General features: G+C 45.1%; 1 protein-coding gene across 1 annotated transcript in view; it reads left to right on the top strand.

Annotated features, from left to right (window-relative positions):
• The window catches only part of HMCN1 (hemicentin 1), a 358,780-nt gene that overhangs the window by 333,142 nt on the left and 6,194 nt on the right, over positions 1-19,444 (top strand). Inside the window, exons 98-104 of the mRNA XM_065408898.1 lie at positions 1,364-1,426; positions 2,221-2,340; positions 2,519-2,653; positions 3,173-3,286; positions 3,966-4,091; positions 6,041-6,169; positions 12,278-12,628. Coding sequence (XP_065264970.1) covers positions 1,364-1,426; positions 2,221-2,340; positions 2,519-2,653; positions 3,173-3,286; positions 3,966-4,091; positions 6,041-6,169; positions 12,278-12,628 — 1,038 coding nt within the window. The remainder of the gene's footprint in view (positions 1-1,363; positions 1,427-2,220; positions 2,341-2,518; positions 2,654-3,172; positions 3,287-3,965; positions 4,092-6,040; positions 6,170-12,277; positions 12,629-19,444) is intronic.

Below are 19,444 nucleotides of genomic sequence, written 5' to 3'. Positions count from 1 at the left end.
GTCTATAGCACACCCCAAGCACTATCTCAGGGGAGGCTCTAGTAGTTCTTTTACCCAGTGTAATTATTGCCCAGACAGACTCGGTCTTATCCATTCCATCACTTATTATTTCTTTACATTTAACCTCATTATTGACATACAATGCCACTCCCCCACCTTTACCTTTCTTCCGGTCATTCCTAAACAGCACATACCCTTCCATACCTGTACTCCAGTCATGACTACCGTTCCACCACGTTTCGGTTATTCCTACGATATCAGGTTTCATTTTTTGGACCAGGAGCTCCAATTCCTCCATTTTGTTACCTAGGCTTCTTGCATTGGTGTATAAACATCTTACTGTATGCTGTCTATCCTTTCTCCCATTAGTTATGCAATTTGGTACGGACCCCGTACTGTCCAACCGCCCCCTCCTTCTCATGTCCAATCCCCTACCCCTACCTATATCTGTGCTTATCTCTTCACCCTCCTTTTCAGTGTTGGAATCTGGCGTGGAGATTAACTGGACATCATTTACATTTACATCAGTGCAAAGTGAGTGTAAAATACTTCCATCCTGAACAGCTAGCATGGTACACCCACTTCGCACTGATGTAAATGACTATACAAAGTGCAGGGCAATGATGAATGAGGCCCAGAAAGAGACTCTGTGAAATAATGGGCTATTGCTATATTATCCTAAAGGTTCACCTGAAAGAGTAAAAACCCGCAATGTAAAAAAATAAAAAAAAAGGAAACAAAAACTAATTTTAGCAACAGTGCTGCAAATAGAAAGGGTTAAATTCATTCAATGTAAGTGGCCAGCATAAGGCCCTGTGCACCTCATAAATTACACTTTAGGCCTATTAAAAAAGTAGAACTTTTAGGTGTGGTTTTATCTTTAAAAAGAACGTTGTAAAAATGTCATTGCTGGGGAGAAAGGTTGGGAGGGGGGAATTTATTTAAACTGTCTCACTATTTTTAGATCACAGTTATTTCATTTGCCAAAGTAAAAGATGTTTTTTTCCTAACTACCAGCCCCCAACTTACCCCGAGATTTGAAAGTCAGTTTGGGGCTTTCTGTTTCATGCACTACTGCTTGTAATAGAACAACTGCAGACCAAGTTGTGCCCCCAGATGAACCTGTGCAATCCTGTTGTCTTCAAACCATGCCTTCACTGAACAACTCACTATGGGAAAGCAGTGAAATACAGTGGAGTCCCACAATGCCAAGTTTATATTCAGCTTTAAAGTGTAGACTGTGCCACTGACTGAAATTACTTGGTTAGCCAATCATTAGGCTGCAATATTTTAATCTTCTCAAAGCCATGAGATGGTCATATTTTTTCATTACTGGTAATGGTTGGCTTCCTTTGCCCCATAGGAGACCATAGCAATCAGTGTCCTGCTGGGTTTGGTCTGAACTCTACTGGGCCCTACTGTTCAGGTAAGGAAATGAAAACGAACACAAAAATATAATCAAATACACAGCACACAGGTTGCTTTTGTACCACGTTATTGAATGCGGTACATACAGAGTATGAATCACTTTTAAAATTGAACTGCTCAGTCCTATAGATCTAACTCAAGCAGAATGCCAAATGGACAACAATATCAGACCCTATCTTTGTAAGTGAAACTGTCTCTTAAAAATAGAATCTTAACTTGAACAACAAATATCTACTACATACACATACTTTTCACTCCTTCAGATTCCAGTGAAGATGTCAAACTCTAAAGAAATACAAAGAGACCTTTAAGAAACATTTGACTTGAACGGAAACTTTTTAAGGCTGTTGTTTTCTGCTGCACAGATCAATTCAAACCATGTCAATTGTCTTGACTGGCTTCCTAAAATACAGTGGGCCTGATTCTCTGCTGCAGTATACTCCAGTGTAGCTTTTCTGAATTTAATTGGCTTTCACTAAAGTCAAACAGGTGCAACACAAGGAAGAACCAGGCCTTATGTGATAAGCATGCTGGCCTGATTTGGGAGTAATAAAGAGATGCTTTACTTTCAGGGGTATCCTACAAGGGATTATATGACAGGTAGAACCCTACAGCGAGCGTGGGGTCAGCTTTCTGTCCCTGGCCATTGTACAAGAGCATAAAGAGGGAGAAAACACTTTGTACCCTCTGTGAACCCATAGAAAGGCCAGGGAGAGTCTTGTCCTGTTCTATCACTGAGCCACACATGGAATCCCATAGGTTCTTGTAAAATTGCTCACTTTTATTTTTTAGATGAAGATGAATGTGCAGTGCGAAACCCTTGTTCTCATGCATGTCATAATGCTATAGGAACCTATTACTGCTCCTGCCCCAGGGGCCTCACTATATCAGCAGATGGAAGAACGTGTCAGGGTAAGCCAGACTTCAAATGACATGCACAGACTGGACACAAGACTTTTTGCCACTAACATAAGAACATAAAATGTACTGATGGCATTCATACGTTATACCAGAATGGTTTATTATTTCCTAAGGTGCAAAATATTTTCATTTACTGAACAAATTTTTTATTGTTTGCACTTTATTGTAGATATTGATGAATGTGCATTAGGTGGACATACCTGCCATGCTGCTCAGGAATGTGAGAATATCATTGGCTCCTATCGTTGTGTGGTTAGGTGTGGAATTGGCTTTAGAAGAACATCTGATGGATTGAGCTGTCAAGGTGTGCAGTACTCTGACCTTAGTGCTAATAAACTGACACTACTTTTATTTAAGCCATGTTTGTAAGTAACTTTCCCAAGAATGTCTTGGCTCTCTGGGAATAAGCTTCCTACTGATTCCTGATATCCACTTATACAGAGGTGTTCTTGGATCATTCTGGTAAGTGACACTTTATCAGTGACATTTTACTGTCTACATCTTCTTAAAGGAAAAATCCTACCCAGAACAAAATAACATTCTTGTTGCTGAGTCCAGTATGTGTTTTCCTTTGTTATGTAGTGAGGTAAGCATACTTTCCTGTATCTATATCAGAAATTTTCACTCCTATGTCACTGTGCGGTTCTTTCTCATGTAACAATCACTTGCCTGACTACTTATGGAGGGCAATATGTGAAAAGGAGAAGGATAAGATCTTAGATCAAAGCAGAGCCTACAACGTGAAATATACCAAAGCACAATTTGTTGCAAATTATTACAAGATCCACAGCTATAACATTTAAGGCTTTGCATTATTCAACAGATGTTAATGAATGCCAAGAGTTCAACTCCTGTCATCAGCGCTGCTTCAATACCATAGGAAGTTTCCACTGTGGCTGTGACCCAGGATATCAGCTAAAAGGCAGAAAATGCATGGGTATGAAATGAACTATAGAGTCAGGGGAATGGATTTCAATGTAATGTGTTAACATGATTCAAATGAAATTCCCTATAGAAGATTTATAGTATATGCAAAAACAAAGAATCCCCTGCTTTGTTGGATCCCTTTCTAAATCACGGGAAGCAAGCTTTAACATTTTTTGAGTGGGCTTGCAAAACACAAGTAGACTCAGTGGAAATGGATTAATGGGCAGAGTGCAAGGGAAACTGTCAAATGTGCTTGATACACACATACAGACTGTATACACACATTTTCAAAGGGCTGGTCTACACTGGGTGGGGGATCGATCTAAGATACGCAACTTCAGCTACGCGAATAGCGTAGCTGAAGTCAAAGTATCTTAGATCGAATTACCTGGGGTCCACATGGTGCGGGATCGACGGCCGCGACTCCCCCGTCGACTGCGCTACCGCCGCTCACGCTGGTGGAGTTCCGGAGTCGATGGTGAGCGCGTTCGGGGATCGATATATCGCATCTTAACGAGATGCGATATATCGATCCCGGATAAATCGATTGCTACCCGCCGATACGGCGGGTAGTGAAGACGTACCCAAAGGTACTTACTTAGTATAATTAAATTGGGGTTGACTTGGCCTTTGGGAATAGAGCATAAGAAAATCAGTTAGTAATTTAAATTCTTTTTTTTTAAATTAAGATGTAAATGAATGCAGGCAGAATGTATGCAGACCAGATCAGCACTGCAAGAACACACGTGGTGGTTATAAGTGCATTGACCTGTGTCCAAATGGAATGACCAAAGCAGAAAACGGAACATGCATTGGTGGGTACATTGGTTTATTTACCATATAATGATTCTAAAACAAAGGGCATGGCTAATATTTTCCAAAAATTGGTTCCTCAAAATACTCTCTAGCCACCTAAAGAAATGGCCTACATTTCAAAGGTGCTGCGCACCCAGCAGCACTGACTTCCCTTGGTTCAAGGGCATGCATACACTGTGATTTCTTGGTGAGAATTCATGTTAGTTAGTGAGGGACATGTTACAAGTGGCAAGACTTTCTGTCACCCACAGGCTTTCATTGCCCCCCTGTGGACAAATGGCTGAAGGATGTGTTTGTTGCTCTATTCTCTTTTTTTGAGGAAAAACAGTGGTTGGGCCCCTGAATTTCCTTTTCTCTCCCCTCCCCCTTCACTCTTAGTCCTAGAAAATTCATGTGAGTGTTGGAGGCTGGGATCAGGGCCGGCTCTAGGATTTTTGCCGCCCAAAGCAAAAACAATTTTGGCCGCGCCCCCCCCCCCAGTTTTTTAATTACCCCACACCCGGCCCCGCCTCAACTCCGCCCCTTCCCCAAATCCCCAGCCCTGCCTCCTCCCCCCAGGCTCTCAAGCCTAGGAGGGAGGGAGGGCGGGGGGGGGAGAAGCGGCGCCCGCGCCGCGGCCACTCGGAGTCTCCCCCTCCCTCCCAGGCTCTCAAGCCTAGGAGGGGGGGGGGGGGGAGAAGCGGCGCCCGCGCCACGGCCACTCGGAGTCTCCCCCTCCCTCCCAGGCTCTCAGCTGTTTCGTGCGCCGCGGCCGCTCGGGATCTCCCCCTCCCTCCCAGGTTTGAGAGCCTGGGAAGGAGGGGGAGACTCCGAGTGGCTGCGGCGCGGGTGCCGCTTCTCCCCCTCCCTCCCAGGCTTGAGAGCCTGGGAGGGAGGGGGAACAGCGGCGCGCAAAACGGCTGATTCGCGCGCCACGGCCGCTCGGGATCTCCCCCTCCCTCCCAGGTTTGAGAGCCTGGGAGGGAGGGGGAGAAGCGGCGCCTGCCCCGCGGCCACTCTGAGTCTCCCCCTCCCTCCCAGGCTCTCAAGCCTGGGAGGGAAAGGGAGCAGCGGCGCGCGAATCAGCTGTTTCGCGTGCCACGGCCGCTCGGGGTCTCCCCCTCCCTCCCAGGCTCTCAAACCTGGGAGGGAGGGGGAGATCCCGAGCGGCCGCGGCGCGCGAATCAGTCGTTTCGCGCGCCGCTGCTCCCCCTCCCTCCCAGGCTCTCAAGCCTGGGAGGGAGGGGGAGCAGCGGCGCGGGAATCAGCTGTTTCGCGCGCAGTGGTGCGCGGCGGCAGCAGCAGCAGCGGAGGTGAGCTAGGGCGGCCGGGTCACATTTTTAGGGGCGGCATTCTGGTGCCGGCCATGCCGCCCCTAAAAATGTGCCGCCCCAAGCACCAGCTTGTTTTGCTGGTGCCTAGAGCCGGCCCTGGCTGGGATACTGTGCCCCTTTTGGATTTATATATGAACATCCTGCAGAATGTACCTGTTGTTCCTGAATATATTTTTAAGGTTTTTATAGAGAGATTACAAGTCCCTGTTGCTTATCAGGGTGCCTTTAATCATAAGGAATGGAAGGGGCCTTGTCAAATCCCCAACTGACACCAGGGGGAGGCAGATTTCCACCTCAGTGTTTTGGATTTGGTAAGATTAAAAACCTGGTAATAATCATCTGGAAATTTATAAGAAGATTGAATTATATAGATGCAACTCATCTGAAAGATTGCTTACGTCCATCTCCATTCCCAGTATAATCCAGACCCACCACCATCTGTCACACAGCTGGTGCAGACTGATATCCAATCTTATTGTCATAGATGAGAAATGTATTATGTCCACCATGATCAGCTATTTTGTGAATACAGGACCAGATCCCTCCCTGGTGTAACTCTGTTCTCTATATTTAGAAAGAGAAAACCAGGGCTTCAGAAAAACATGACTACGACTAATTACCTCTGTTCCCTTTAGATATTGACGAATGCAAAGATGGTACCCATCACTGCAGGTACAACCAGATTTGTGAGAATACACGAGGGAGCTACCATTGCGTATGTCCAAGAGGGTATCGATCCCAGGGAGTTGGAAGACCCTGTCTGGGTATGTTGAGTGGAAACCAGCCTACAATAATACCATTCCATGTTCTCAATTACTGCTTTTGGCTCCTCTTTGTATTGTAATAAACCTAGGGACATTATCCCTTTTGAAGGCTGTAGGCTATACAGTCTGTTGTTGGGTACTCAAAATCCCCTAAATTAAAAAGACTTCAAACAATTACTAATGACAGTTACTCTGTTAAAGCATTTAATTGTACCAGTGTACAGTGCTTTATCGGTCTTGTAGGGTGTATCTCATGTGTGCTGCAATATCCAGGCATTCTAGGGGACTGTAGGAAATCATGGCAGATGTAACTCCGAATCTGTTTGCTTTAGTTAGTTTCTTTAACAATAAAGATGGGTATGTACATGCAGGCTGCACACTTGGGATCAGATTGGGTGATTTAGGCCTAGGTAGAGTATGGTTTGGAGTTGGCCCATCCTAGGGGAATTCCAGCAGGGATTGTGTGCTCGGAGGCATGGTCCATCCTAGAACTCACTCTGTGAGCAAGAGTGTGCACATTTAACAGTCCCTTAGGATGATGCAGTGTGTTACAGCTGTGTACCCCTCTAGGTCTCCTGGTCAGCATGGAGGGAGCCCTGCTGCTTTCCTGCCTCTCACTCTCTCCCTAAAGGGAGAGGGAAGTCCCTACATTCACTGGACTACAGACACTGATTCTGTCTGTTGTGTATGGGGCACTATTTGTGGTAAAGGCTTCTTCCATAAATGGGCTCACCTTTCCCCCATGTACGCACAGGGCCAGGGGCAGTCTAGCCTCAAGTAAAAGAATTCTCACCATAACATTTTAATATCTTTAGCAGAGATATTTTAATGCAGTTTACTGGGCATGATTATAATGTCAGTTCAAGTGTATGAAACATTTCCACTGATATCAGTTCCTGGACTTCTACAGACCTTAGAATGGTAATAGGATCAATTTGATTCATGTTTTATATGGGATATTTAAAAATATGATAGCTTGTCTAGCTTATCAGTGAAACTATTGTGAAAATGTTGGTGCATCACTCACGGAACTCTAACGGGAGTTTCAGTTACTACTATATGTCAAGTGTTGTCCATAGTAAGATATATGATATGATATAAAGCTTGATAATTAAATGCTCAGTAACTGCTTTGGAAACTTAAGTTATTTGAAACAGAAAAGCCTAGATTCTTTTTAATACCAAAAGAAAGGAGTGCATTTTAGGGACTAATTCGAAAATTTAGTTTTACAAATTTAAAAGCTGATGTATTTTAGGGTTTTTTTTAATATTCTGATCAACACCTGATATTCATGTTGCATAATCAAAGGGATACTGTCTGGAATGCTTTGGTTTGCCATATGGTCAGTGCTCACCTGCACTCTAAGCATGGCTTTGGTGTAATGCAGAACTGTGACTTGTTGCTTTTAATTTTCTACTTTGTCATATATGCTGCTCCTGTAAAAATGGCTGCAATTTTTACTGGGTTTTTCGTTTTCATCATTTACATACCTTCATATATGTCTCATCTGTAACTCATTGCAAAGGATATAGCTTATTTTACAGACCAAAAACTGTTTTGCACAGGTAAGAAACCTTGAAACCTAAGTTGTAAAAAATGCTGTATGTAAAGTAACTAACTGCACAGAGTTTCAAGATTTCTTTACCTATATGTTTTGTTTTTATTATATTTTGCCTCTTAATCACACATTAGAGGGTGCTGTCATGGTCTAGATCCTCACAGGTATAAATCAGTTAAGCTCCAATGAACCCAGTGGAGCTATGCAGATTTATACCGCTGAGGCTCTGATCTCATTTAAAAAATCCTTAGCTGTGTTGCTTAGAACACCTGAAAATAATGAAACTGGAAGAATGTTTTAAATCAAATATCTTCTCTGACATTTATATTGTCTATTTTTCTGCTTTTCATTCTGTTGGGAACAATGAAATTAACTAGTCAGTTTCATTTATTTATAGTTAGCATCCTTTCTCACTGGTTCTCCTGCACTAGACACTAGAGTAATACTGCAAACGAAGATTTAAATCCCAATCTCAAACTATAACATTTTTTAAGAATTTCAGAGAAAACAAACACATTTTTTTATCCTATGAGATTTTGTAAACACTTTTTGTACACCCTACCTTCTTGACTTACATTTCTGGACAATGTCCCTTTTAAAAGACTAGCATCACTGCTTTCTGTCTGAGGGTTAAGAGCTGTATATCTCCAAAAGGGACCAAAATGACATCTTTTAGCAATATTTCATGTTATTTTGAAGATTGATATGTGATTTTATGTAAATTAAAATTACATGTACTTTACAAAGTTTATTATAACTTGTTTGATAAATTTAAAAAACCCTCTTTAAATAATGGAGGGACATAGAAGAAGTTTAATAGAGTTTTGTTATGGCTACGGATCTTAATCTCAGTCAGTTCTATTCATTCTGAGGGCTTAGAGATGAACATGTTAACAGATGTCTTAAGAAATATAGTATTAGCTAAATAAATAAATAAAAAAAACAACAACCAGAAACAAGTCTTCAAAACAAAAGTCATTCCCCCATTACATTCTTTTCCTTTTTAGCATTTTGCTCCTTTATTGTCTCTTTGGCACACCATCCATAACAACACTAACGAACAAAGAGCAGTTGCTGAGGACTTCCTTATAAAAGATGTGATATCATCCAGCAGTCACTGTCTTGTTTTACTCTTAATTGCCAATTTACTTTAAACATGCAGTCTGAGATTACTTTAGCAATGGCACCTAGAAAACTTGTGACCAAATTTATGCTTTATAGCCAGGAGTGAAAGTAACTTAAAGGACTTACTGGTACTCCGGAGTCCTGAGCGGGGTGTGGCCTCAACCGGAAGAGGCGGGGCCTTTCAAGATTTAAAGGCCCTGGGGCTCCGGCTGTGGCTGGGAGCCCCACGGCCTTTAAATCACCCCGGAGCTCCCAGCTGCAGAGGCGGCTGGGAGCCCCGGGGCTCAGGGGCGAATTAAAGGGCCCAGGGCTCTGGCTGCTGCGGAGCTCTGGGCCCTTTAAATCACCATGGGAGCCCTGCCGCTGCTACCCCGGGACGGCAGGGCTCGGGCTAGGGCTGGGGTAGTGGCAGCAGGGCTCCGGCGGTGATTTAAAGGGCCCAGGGCTCTGGCCACTGCGGGGAGCCCCAGGCCCTTTAAATTGCCCCCGGAGCCCTGCCGCCGCTGGGGTAGCAGCGGCAGGGCTCCAGCGGTGATTTAAAGGACCCAGAGCTCCGGCTGCTGCAGGGAGCCCCGGGCCCTTTAAATCTCCGCCGGAGCCCAGCTTCCGGGGCTCCGGCAGTGGGGCTTGGGTGGCACTTTAAAGGGCCCGGGACTCCCCGCAGGGGCTGGAGCTCCAGGACCTTTAAATCCCTGCCCGAGCCCGGCTGCCGGAGCACCAGTGGTGATTTAAAGGGCCCGGGGCTCCCCGCAGCGGCTGGATCACTGGGCCCTTTAAATCACCACTGGAGAAGCCGGTCCAGTCCAGCACGGCGTACCGGCCCGTACCGGCTTACTTTCACCTCTGTTTGTGGCCCCAGTCAGTGTTGTTAAGACTCCAAACCCCGATCCTTCAAGTATGTTAGTTTCTATTACATCAAATAAATCGCCAGTACATTCCCTCCCCCCTTTTTAAGCCATTCTTCAAGAACATTTATATTGATTGAAAGTCATCCAAAAAGGTGAAAAGTTCCTGAAATGTTCCTAATTTTAATACTATTGAAAAACCAGAGCACTAAAATTATAGAAGTGTAGGACTGGAAAGGACCTCAATAAGTCATCCAGTCCAGTCCCCTGCGCTTAAGGGATCTCTGCCTACCACAAATATTATTTAATTGAAAATTTTAGTTGTTGGGTGTGTAGGTGTCAGAATCACAACTCATATGTCCACATTGGGGGGGAGGCATAACTCAGTGGTTTGAGCATTGGCCTGCTAAACCCAGGGTTGTGAGTTCAATCCCTGAGGGGGCCATTTAGGGATCGGGGTCAAAAATCTGTCTGGGGATTAGTCCTGCTTTGAGCAGGGCGTCGGATTAGATGACCTCCTGAGATCCTTTCCAACCCTGATATTCTATGATTCTATGATTAAAGAATGCCCCGCTCTGACGCTCCAGCCAGGGAGCAGGGTCAGGGGCCGCTCCGCGTGACTCCTGGAAGCAGTGGCATGGCCCACCTCCGGCTCCTACGCTTAGGGGCAGCCAGGGGACTTCGCTTCACACACTGCGCCTACCCCAAGCACCGCCCCCCATCAGCTGGGAACCGCGGCCAATGGGAGCTGCAGGGGCAGTGCCTGCGAACGGGGCAGCGCACAGCAAAGCCACCTGGCTGCGCCTCCACATAGGAGCCAGAGGGGGGACATGCTGCTGCTTCTGGGATCTGCTTGAGGTAAGCGCCACCTGGAGCCTGCACCCCTGAGCCACCCCTCCGCGCCCCAGACCTGATCCCCCTCCTGCCCTCCGAACCCCTCGGTCCCAGCCCAGAGCACCCTCCTACATGACAAACCCCTCTGCCCCAGCTGGAACCCTACCCCTTCCCCGACCCCCCCCCCCCCGCAGCCCAACCCCCTGCCCCACCCCGGAGCCCGCACCCCCAATCAGAGCCCTCACCCACACCCCAACCCCAATTTCATGAGCATACATGGCCCACCATATAATTTTTATACCCAGATGTGGCCCTCAGCCCAAAAGTTTGCCCACCCCTGGACTAGATGATCACAGTGGTCCCTTCTGGCCTTGGAATCTATGTACATAAAAAGTACTAAATGCAAAAAAGTTGATTCCTCCTGATTCCACCCAGAAGTGGAAGTGCCCAAACAATGCCCAGAGAGTCTGTTGTGAGATTCTTGCTCTGCTCTGAAGACCTGAATTCTTTGTATAATTCAGAGAAAATTCACAAACTAAAAGCTTGGATTCTTACCCAAATGGAACTAAACCTCCGGACTTTTTGAAGGGTCAACGATCATTATCACTCACCCTAGCTTGAAAATTCAGTATTACAGCCCAGAAATCTCAGTAACTTATCTCCTTCTACCTCAGTATCACAGAATGTAGAATGGACCTCATCTTCCCCTGTTACTAGAAATAGTGCTGCTACCAAGGATACACAACATATATTAGTGCCTCTTGGATTTTTCCACATGCCTTTTGGGGGTAGAATCCTTACAGCTCCTTTCTCCTTTATTTACTCCCAAGGCACCAGAAGAACAGAGTAGTCTTACATGGAAAGGAGAGCTGGACACAATTTCCCCCATAGCCTATCAATGCTGCTCGTGGAGCATCCAGAAAGAGTCTAAGAAATAAACCTGAAATTACCAACAGTATGGGATTTTTAGTATGGGAAAAATCAACGTTCAGTAAAGTCTGGGGTTTTAAATTTGACTTTCAGATAACTTCAGTCACTATAGCAGTGATACTCAGACCTCAGTGGTTCAGGAGGCAAATTAGTGATCAACATTACCCAAAAGAGCCACAGTTGTGTGAATTCATTGTTTAATTTACTAGAGTACTATCATATTTAAACAATATGATGGGAGATATTTAGTTTATATATAATTCTCACAGCAAATAAGTTAGTGCAAGTTGATAACTTAATTGGTTAATAAAATAGTAAAAGCATCCTGACTGTGTGATTTAATTATTACCCAGTGTTTTAATATGTGCTGCAAAGAGCTGCAGCAGACACATTAAAGAGCCATTTGTGGCTCACAAGCTGCAGTCTGAGTATCACTACCCTATAGGACTCACTCAGCCCTTGCAAGCATGGAGTGAAAGGAATAAACACAGATCCCCCCATTTCACAGCCACCTCATCCCTCAGACGTATCGTGTGCTAATCCTTAAAGGGATTTAATCCACACAGGATAAAAACTCAGTGCTACAGTCTCATGTCCTAACCAGTTTCATGGGAAGAGTAAGATAGATTACTGTACATGGCAAAATAATGTACCCACTTTTTTTTGGCATTGGGCTCTGTATATTTTACTGACTTCAGGATCTCATTTATGTCCTCGGTTTGCTCCAAAGACTGATGTATTTTTTTCTGTATGTGTGTGTGTTTTTTTTCTCCCTTTTTATATGGTTTGTTGCTCTGGATCATGTCACATGAGCAGACATTAATGAATGTGAACAAGTGCCTAAACCGTGTGCATTTCAATGTGCCAACACCCCCGGCAGCTTCAAGTGTATCTGTCCACCTGGACAACATTTATTAGGTGATGGGAAATCTTGCGCTGGATTGGAGAGGTTGCCAAATTATGGCACCTATTACAATAACTATAACTATGCTCAATTCTCCCCTGTGAGAGACAACTATCAACCTCAACAGTATTACAGGCCCGCCTCAGATCTCTACAGCTCCTACTCAGAGTATAGAAACAGCAGAATACCTCTCTCCAGGACTAGAAGGAATATTAGAGAAACTTGCCCTGGAGGCTATGAGGCACAAAATGACAAATGTATAGGTAAATGTCAGCCATGTCTATCCAATTCTTTTGTCTTCACATATTGAACTTTCTTGTCGCTGGCTTCGAAGCATGATGGTGTAGGGTGCCATACATTTTTTACTGCCATGATGTATTTTCAATGAGTTATGCATGTTTTTCCAAAGAGGTGCTAGTAAAATTTTTGTGGAAGCCCTCCCCACCCACACCCCTCATATTTTGTTTGTCAGTTGCTGTATATTCTCAAATGGATAATGTTTTACTATATTTCCCTTCTGTGGGTATTAGCCTTCCTCTGACTTTTTTCCCTTTGAAAACCAATAGTCACTATGCATCCAGTTCTGAAAATCTTACTCACATCAGACTCCCTTTGACTTCAGCGAGAATTTGGCCTGAGTAGATTCTGAATGATTTCTGGACTGGACACTGTGGAAACAATAGCTTCATTAGTATGGGCAGAGGCTAATCACATATGTAAGTGCAGCATAAACACACACTTTAGAATGGTTTGAAATGGATACCATAGTTTGTGAAACATAGAAGTGACAGCACTCCCTGCAACCCACCGAACATATCAGACAAACAAGATGCTCTGCAAAAGGTCAGAAAGACAGAATTGCCCTTTCTCTGTATGTGGGAGTAAGGAGACATGGGTTTTCTTTGTGATTGACCCACTCTGTGACTGTAGGCATGTCAATGGCCTGATTGTCAGATGTGCTGAGCAACTACAGATTCCACTGAGGTCAATGGGAACTGCAGGTGATTTGCACCTCAGAAAACCAAGCCCTTTGCCCATCTACAGTTCAGTTGCCCCATCTGTGAAATCCAAGGAAGAAGGGCTAGGTGTTTTCAGCATTACTGTTGTTTATTATTACAAGCCTAATTCTGCTCCCATGGAAATCAAAGACCCCTTAGCACATGTTGACTGATTTATTTTAGGGCAATAGGATTCATCTCTTCATGTTTAGCAGTTAAGAGTTTCAGGCATCTTTCCTAAGGCAATCTTTATTGGCAGTGGACGAGCACTACCCAAACCCTCTAATGTCTCTAGTCATTTTCACTGCAGCCTAGACAACAGGCAAGAAAGAAGGCTGGGGACTGGAATACACATCAGCGCCACTCTTGTGCATGTTTTGTTTCTGTATCAGACAAGCAAATAATAAATATGGGCAGAATTGCATTGGGGAACAAGGGGACTGGGATGACCTTTAAGCAGACACTCACTTTAATTTTCAAAAAGAGAGTGAGCAGCATGACAACTAGCAAAGGACATGAAGAGTGATTTAATCTTTATCAAATATGCTTTAAAGCCAGATGCTTTCACCCTTACTCCTCGGGTGCTCTTATTGACTTCAATGGGATATTCAGTCATATTGCATAAGGTACTATTCATGGTGAGGAAGTCTGGCCCTCACTATAACTTTCCTGAATGCATTTAATAGAGAAGTCTATGCTGCTTTAGATAATCTGCACATACTGCCATAGATGCTAATGATGCACATCATAGGCACAACATGCTCACAAGATAGCTACTAATCCTCATGTAGTATATGCTAGTCCAGTGGTCGGCAACCTTTCAGAAGCGGTGTGCCGAGTCTTCATTTATTCACTCTGATTTAAGGTTTTGCGTGCCAGTAATACATTTTAACATTTTTAGAAGGTCTCTTTCTATAAGTCTATAATATATAACTAAGCTATTGTTGTATGGAAAGTAAATAAGGTTTTTAAAATGTTTAAGAAGCTTCATTTAAAATTAAATTAAAATGCAGCAGAGCCCCCCGGACCGGTGGCCAGGCCCAGGCAGTGTGAGTGCCACCGAAAATCAGCTCACGTGCCACCTTTGGCACGCGTGCCATAGGTTGCCTACCCCTGTTTTAGTCGCAAAAGACTTAATAATTAATGCTAATAAACATATGTTGCAGTCATGAGGACCTTAACCAAACTTGTACTGACTTCTGATAGTTTTCTAGTTAGCACCGTTTATTGTGGACACAACTATTTTAGTCAAAGATTCTCAGTCTAAATATTTAAATTGATCTTTTGGGCCCTGATCCAGCTCCCATTGAAGTCAGCAGGAGACGGGAGATAGGGTCCATTGTAAAGGATCCAGTTCTTCAGGTAATATACTTATAGTCATTTCAGTAGAACTGAAATTTAGATTTTTAAACTAATTTCTTCCATAGTCTAAGCTGGAAATGATATAATCCACGAGACTCCTTTCCCAAGAGAGGGAGAAAAGTTAAGATTTGGTTAAGATACACACCCTGGGAATTACAATTACAAATCCCTTTCACCATTTTGTGTTGAATTTTATGTAAAGAACCATGTGTGAGACAGGTGGGGGAGTGGGAATGTGAATAGATGTTCCTCCCAAATGTAAACCACACAAGGCCTGAGCTAGTGTAAGTTTAACTTGAGTAAGGACTTACTACCCTAATAAGTGGAGGTTTTCAAGCAGTTTAAGGAATTAGAATTAAGGAAGGTCTGTGTCTAAATCCCCCAGCCTGCTTGGAAAATCTTAACCTGTTGCATTATTTTGGAGCTATAAAAAGTCTACAACGAGCATAGACTACTTTTCTGACTGTCTTACCAGATATTGAGCTTAAGTCCCACCTTGGCAAGGGAGGCAGAAACTTGTGAGGGAGGCTGTTGCACATCAGGAGGGATTAACCCTTTGGAAAGCTTTAAATTGGTACAGCAACTCCCATGAGTGGAAGCTTCCACTGGCAATGTGCCAAATCAGTGCATTTCCTGGGTACCCTACTCAGTCCTCTCCTCAGCCAGCTCCCCCTACTGTCTGGGGAAGGTTTGCCTGGCTGTGGGCCCTACAGCAGACCACGTGTTGTAGGCAATTTGCCCCATGGTATTCCCCTCTTTCTTCTCCACAGACTCTGCTTTCCAGCACTAGATGCCAGCAGCCTGGCCTCTCCCTGTGGAATGTATAATACTCATGTTGAGAAAACTTATATCAGAAAGAGGTGAGGGTCTGACAGGTTGGGTCACAGAGACCCCCTTGGGACTGCCACCTGATGTGCTGCCATTTTCTCTGCCAATTTGGGCCTCCAGAACCCTGCCTTGTTGAGCCAGACACGCCAGTCTGCTCCAACCCAGACCCAGAGTCTGAACCATGTGCCCCAAAGCTGCAGACTTAACTGAAAACAAAAGTGCTCTTGTCTCTAGCACCCAGACACCCAGCTCCCAATGGGATCCAAACCTCAAATAAATACATTTTATTCTGTATAAAGCTTATACAGGGTAAACTCATAAATTGTCCGCCCTCTATAACACTGCTAGAGAGACATGCACAGCTGTTTGCTCCCCCAGGTATTAATCACTCACTCTGGGTTCAATAATAAGCAAAAGTGATTTTATTAAGTATAACAAGTAGGATTTAAGTGGTTCCAAGTAATAACAGACAGAACAAAGTAAGTTACAGGGTGGATAAAAATCAATGATTTAAAAAAAAAAATCTAAAAAAATCGGATTTTTTTAATTTAAATCGGATTTTTTTGATAAAATGCTTTTTGAGGAAAAAACCTATCTCAAGATGTATTTTAATTAAAATACATTATAGCTCAAAGATATCTCATGATGGAATAGGGATTATAAATTCTACTTCTATAGTATGAGACAATATATTCATGTAATGTTTAAGAAAAGTTTTGTAAATGAGTTCCAATAGTTCATGGATTAGGGACCCAATCTTATGGAGGTCCAACGGCTTCTATAGAGATTATAGAAGCCAATATTTTAAGTTTCTCATGTTGACCTGGCTGACATAGTCGATTTAATTTTTTTTTTAATTGCACTTCACTTATTTAGTTAAAAACAATTTTAAGAAAAACAAACCTGATTTTAAAAAACTTGAATGTTTAACTAAATTAAAAAATGCATATGCTTGTTTTGTTAAAATATTCTATGTTTGCTGTTGAAGAAAAAAATCCAGAATACATAACATTGTTGTTCTAGTTAAATAAAACAATTTAAATGTCTGTCTGGTGATGTTCTCCTCCTAATACAGCATGGCAAGAAAATCCTCCAATGTTGATTAACCTGTTGAATTGGAGATAATTCACCTCTCAATAACTTCATAAATATCTGCTTCAATTACCTTTGGTAAATAAAATAACCAAACAATCATTCATTTTCTGATATAGCTGTAAAACTAATCTGAAAAGTTTTCAAAATAAATCACTGTTTAAAAATGTATAGTGTGTACCTTCTAAAAATGAAACCTACATCTATCTCTGAGTTGTGAAGAATATGTATTAAGGTTATAACAACCAATAAAAATGCACTTTTATGTAGAAATCCATGATTAAATCGAGTCTTCCTGACTAGTGATTTAAATCAAATCCACCCTGGTAAGTTACCAAGCAAAATAAAACAAAACCACGCAAGTCTAAGCCTAATACATTAAGAAACTGATTACAGATAAATCTCATCCTCAGAGCTGTTCCAATAAGCTTCTTTCGTAGACTAGACTTCTTTCTAGTCTGGGCCCAATCCTTTCCTCTGGTACAGTCCTTGTTCCAGCTCAGGTGGTAGCTAGTAGGGCTACCATATGTCCGGATTTCCCCGGACATGTCCGGCTTTTCGGTCTATAAATAGCCATCCGGGGGGGATTTTTAAAAATCTAAAAATGTCCGGGATTTCCCCCCAGTCGGCTATTTATAGATAGAAAAGCGGCGGCCAAGCGCCGCTGGGCACCCAAAGCCCCTTCCCGCTCCCCCCATCCCCTGCAGCCTTACCATGCTGTCCGGCCCGCAGCTGTCTTCCCCCTCCTCCCTTCCCCTGTCTGGCCCCCCTGCTCCTCCCCCTCCCCTGCTTCCCGCGAATCAGATCTTCGCGGGAAGTCTGAAAAGAAGCAGGGGCAAGCGGGAGGCAGCAGCAGGTAAGCTGGGGCGGGGGGGGCGTGAGGAGGAGAGCTCCGGGGAGGCGCGGCCCTGGCCGAGCGGTGCCCGGCTGCCCCAGCGGCTCCGGCTCAGCTCGGGCCCCAGCACCCCCAGCCCGGCTCGGGCCCCAGCAGCGGCTCGGGCCCCAGCAGCGCCGGCCCGGCTCGGGCCCCAGCACCCCCAGCCCGGACCCGGCCCAGCTCGGGCCCCAGCAGCGCCGGCCCGGCTCAGGCCCCAGCAGCACCGGCCGAGCACCTCCGGCCCGGCCCCAAGCCCCGCAACCCTGGCCGGAGCGCAGCCCGATTCCTGGGCTCTTTAAAGCCGGCCCTGGTCAGGGGACAGGGAGGGAGGGTTGGATGGGTCGGGAGTTTGGGGGGGGCTGTCAGGGGGGCAAGGGTGTGGAGAGGGGTTGGGACAGTCAGGGACAGGGAGCGGGGGGGTTAGATGGGTCTGGGGGGGCTGTCTGGGGGGCAGGGGTGTGGAGAGGGGTTGGGACAGTCAGGGACAGGGAGCAGGGGGAGTTAGATGGGTCTGGGGTTCTGGGGGGGCTGTCAGGGAGCAGGGGTGTGGAGAGGGGTCGAGGCAGGCAGGTAGCAGAGGGGGTTGGATGGGTCAGGAGTTCTGGGGTTCCTGTCGGGGGCGGGGAGCAGTTGGATAGGGCATGGGAGTCCCCGGGGGTCTGTCTGGGGGCGGGGGTGTGAATATGGGGTGGGGATGTGGATAAGGGTCGGGGCAGTCAGGGGACAGGTAGGGTCGTAGGGCGTTCTCAGGAGGGGGCAGTCGGGACAAGAAGCAGGGCGGCTTAGATAAGCGGTGAGGTCCTAGGGGGCAGTTAGTGGCAGGGGTCCCAGGAGGGGGCAGTCAGGGGACAAGGAGCAGGGGGGTCAGGGGTTCTGAGGGGGGCAATCAGGGGGTGGGAAGTGGGAGGGAGTGGATGGGGGTGGGGCAGGGGCGGGGCTAGAGCGGGGCTCCTCCCCCCCCCCCCGTGTCCTCTTTTTTGCTTGTGGAAATATGGTAACCCTATAGCTAGGGGATTTCTCATGACTGCCTCCTTTGTTCTGTTCCACCCCCTTATATAGCTTTGGCACAAGGTGGGAATCTTTTGTCTCTCTGGGTCCCCACCCCTCCTTCTAAATGGAAAAGCACCAGGTTTAAGATGGATTCCAGTACCAGGTGACATGGTCACAGGTCCTGGGTGACCCCAAGCCTTCAATCTTCCTGGCCTGACTCACAGGAAGGCTTGCAAGTAAACAGAGCCATTTACAACCAATTGTCCTAATTGATGGGAGCCATCAAGATTCCAAACCTCCCAAAGTGTGGGACTTTGCATAATTACAATAGGACCTCAGGGTTATATTTCATATTTCTAGTTTTAGATACAAGAATGATACATTTATACAAATAGGATGATCACACTCCGTAGATTATAAGCTTTGTAATGATACCTAAGGCTAGGTCTACACTACAGCGGGGGTCCGACCTAAGATACGCAACTTCAGCTACGTGAATACCGTAGCTGAAGTTGCGTATTTTAGGTCGGCTTACCTGGTTGTGAGGACGGGGGAAAGTCGACCGCTGCCGCGCTGCCGCCGACTCCGCTGCCGCCTCTTGTCGTGGTGGATTTCCGGAGTCGACGGCAGAGCGATCAGGGATTGATTTTATCGCGTCTTCACTAGACACGGTAAGTCGATCCCCGATAGACCGATTGCTACCCGCCGGATCGGCGGGTAGTGAAGACAAGCCCTTACAAGAGACCTTTTGCATGAAGCATATCCCAGTTACATTATATTCACTTATCATATTTTTATAAAACCATATAGACTGCACAACATCACAATTATATTCACACTCATTAGCATATTTTCATAGAATCATGTGGAGTGCAATGTCACAGAGGGATCCCTAAGAGCTAATATATGATTATTAATCACTTAGGAATTGA

This window comes from Emys orbicularis, chromosome 8 (assembly GCF_028017835.1).
Source record: "Emys orbicularis isolate rEmyOrb1 chromosome 8, rEmyOrb1.hap1, whole genome shotgun sequence".
NCBI classification, from domain to species: Eukaryota; Metazoa; Chordata; order Testudines; family Emydidae; genus Emys; species Emys orbicularis.
The sequence above is the reverse complement of the archived record's forward strand: the minus strand, read 5'-3'. Positions and strand labels throughout refer to the sequence as shown.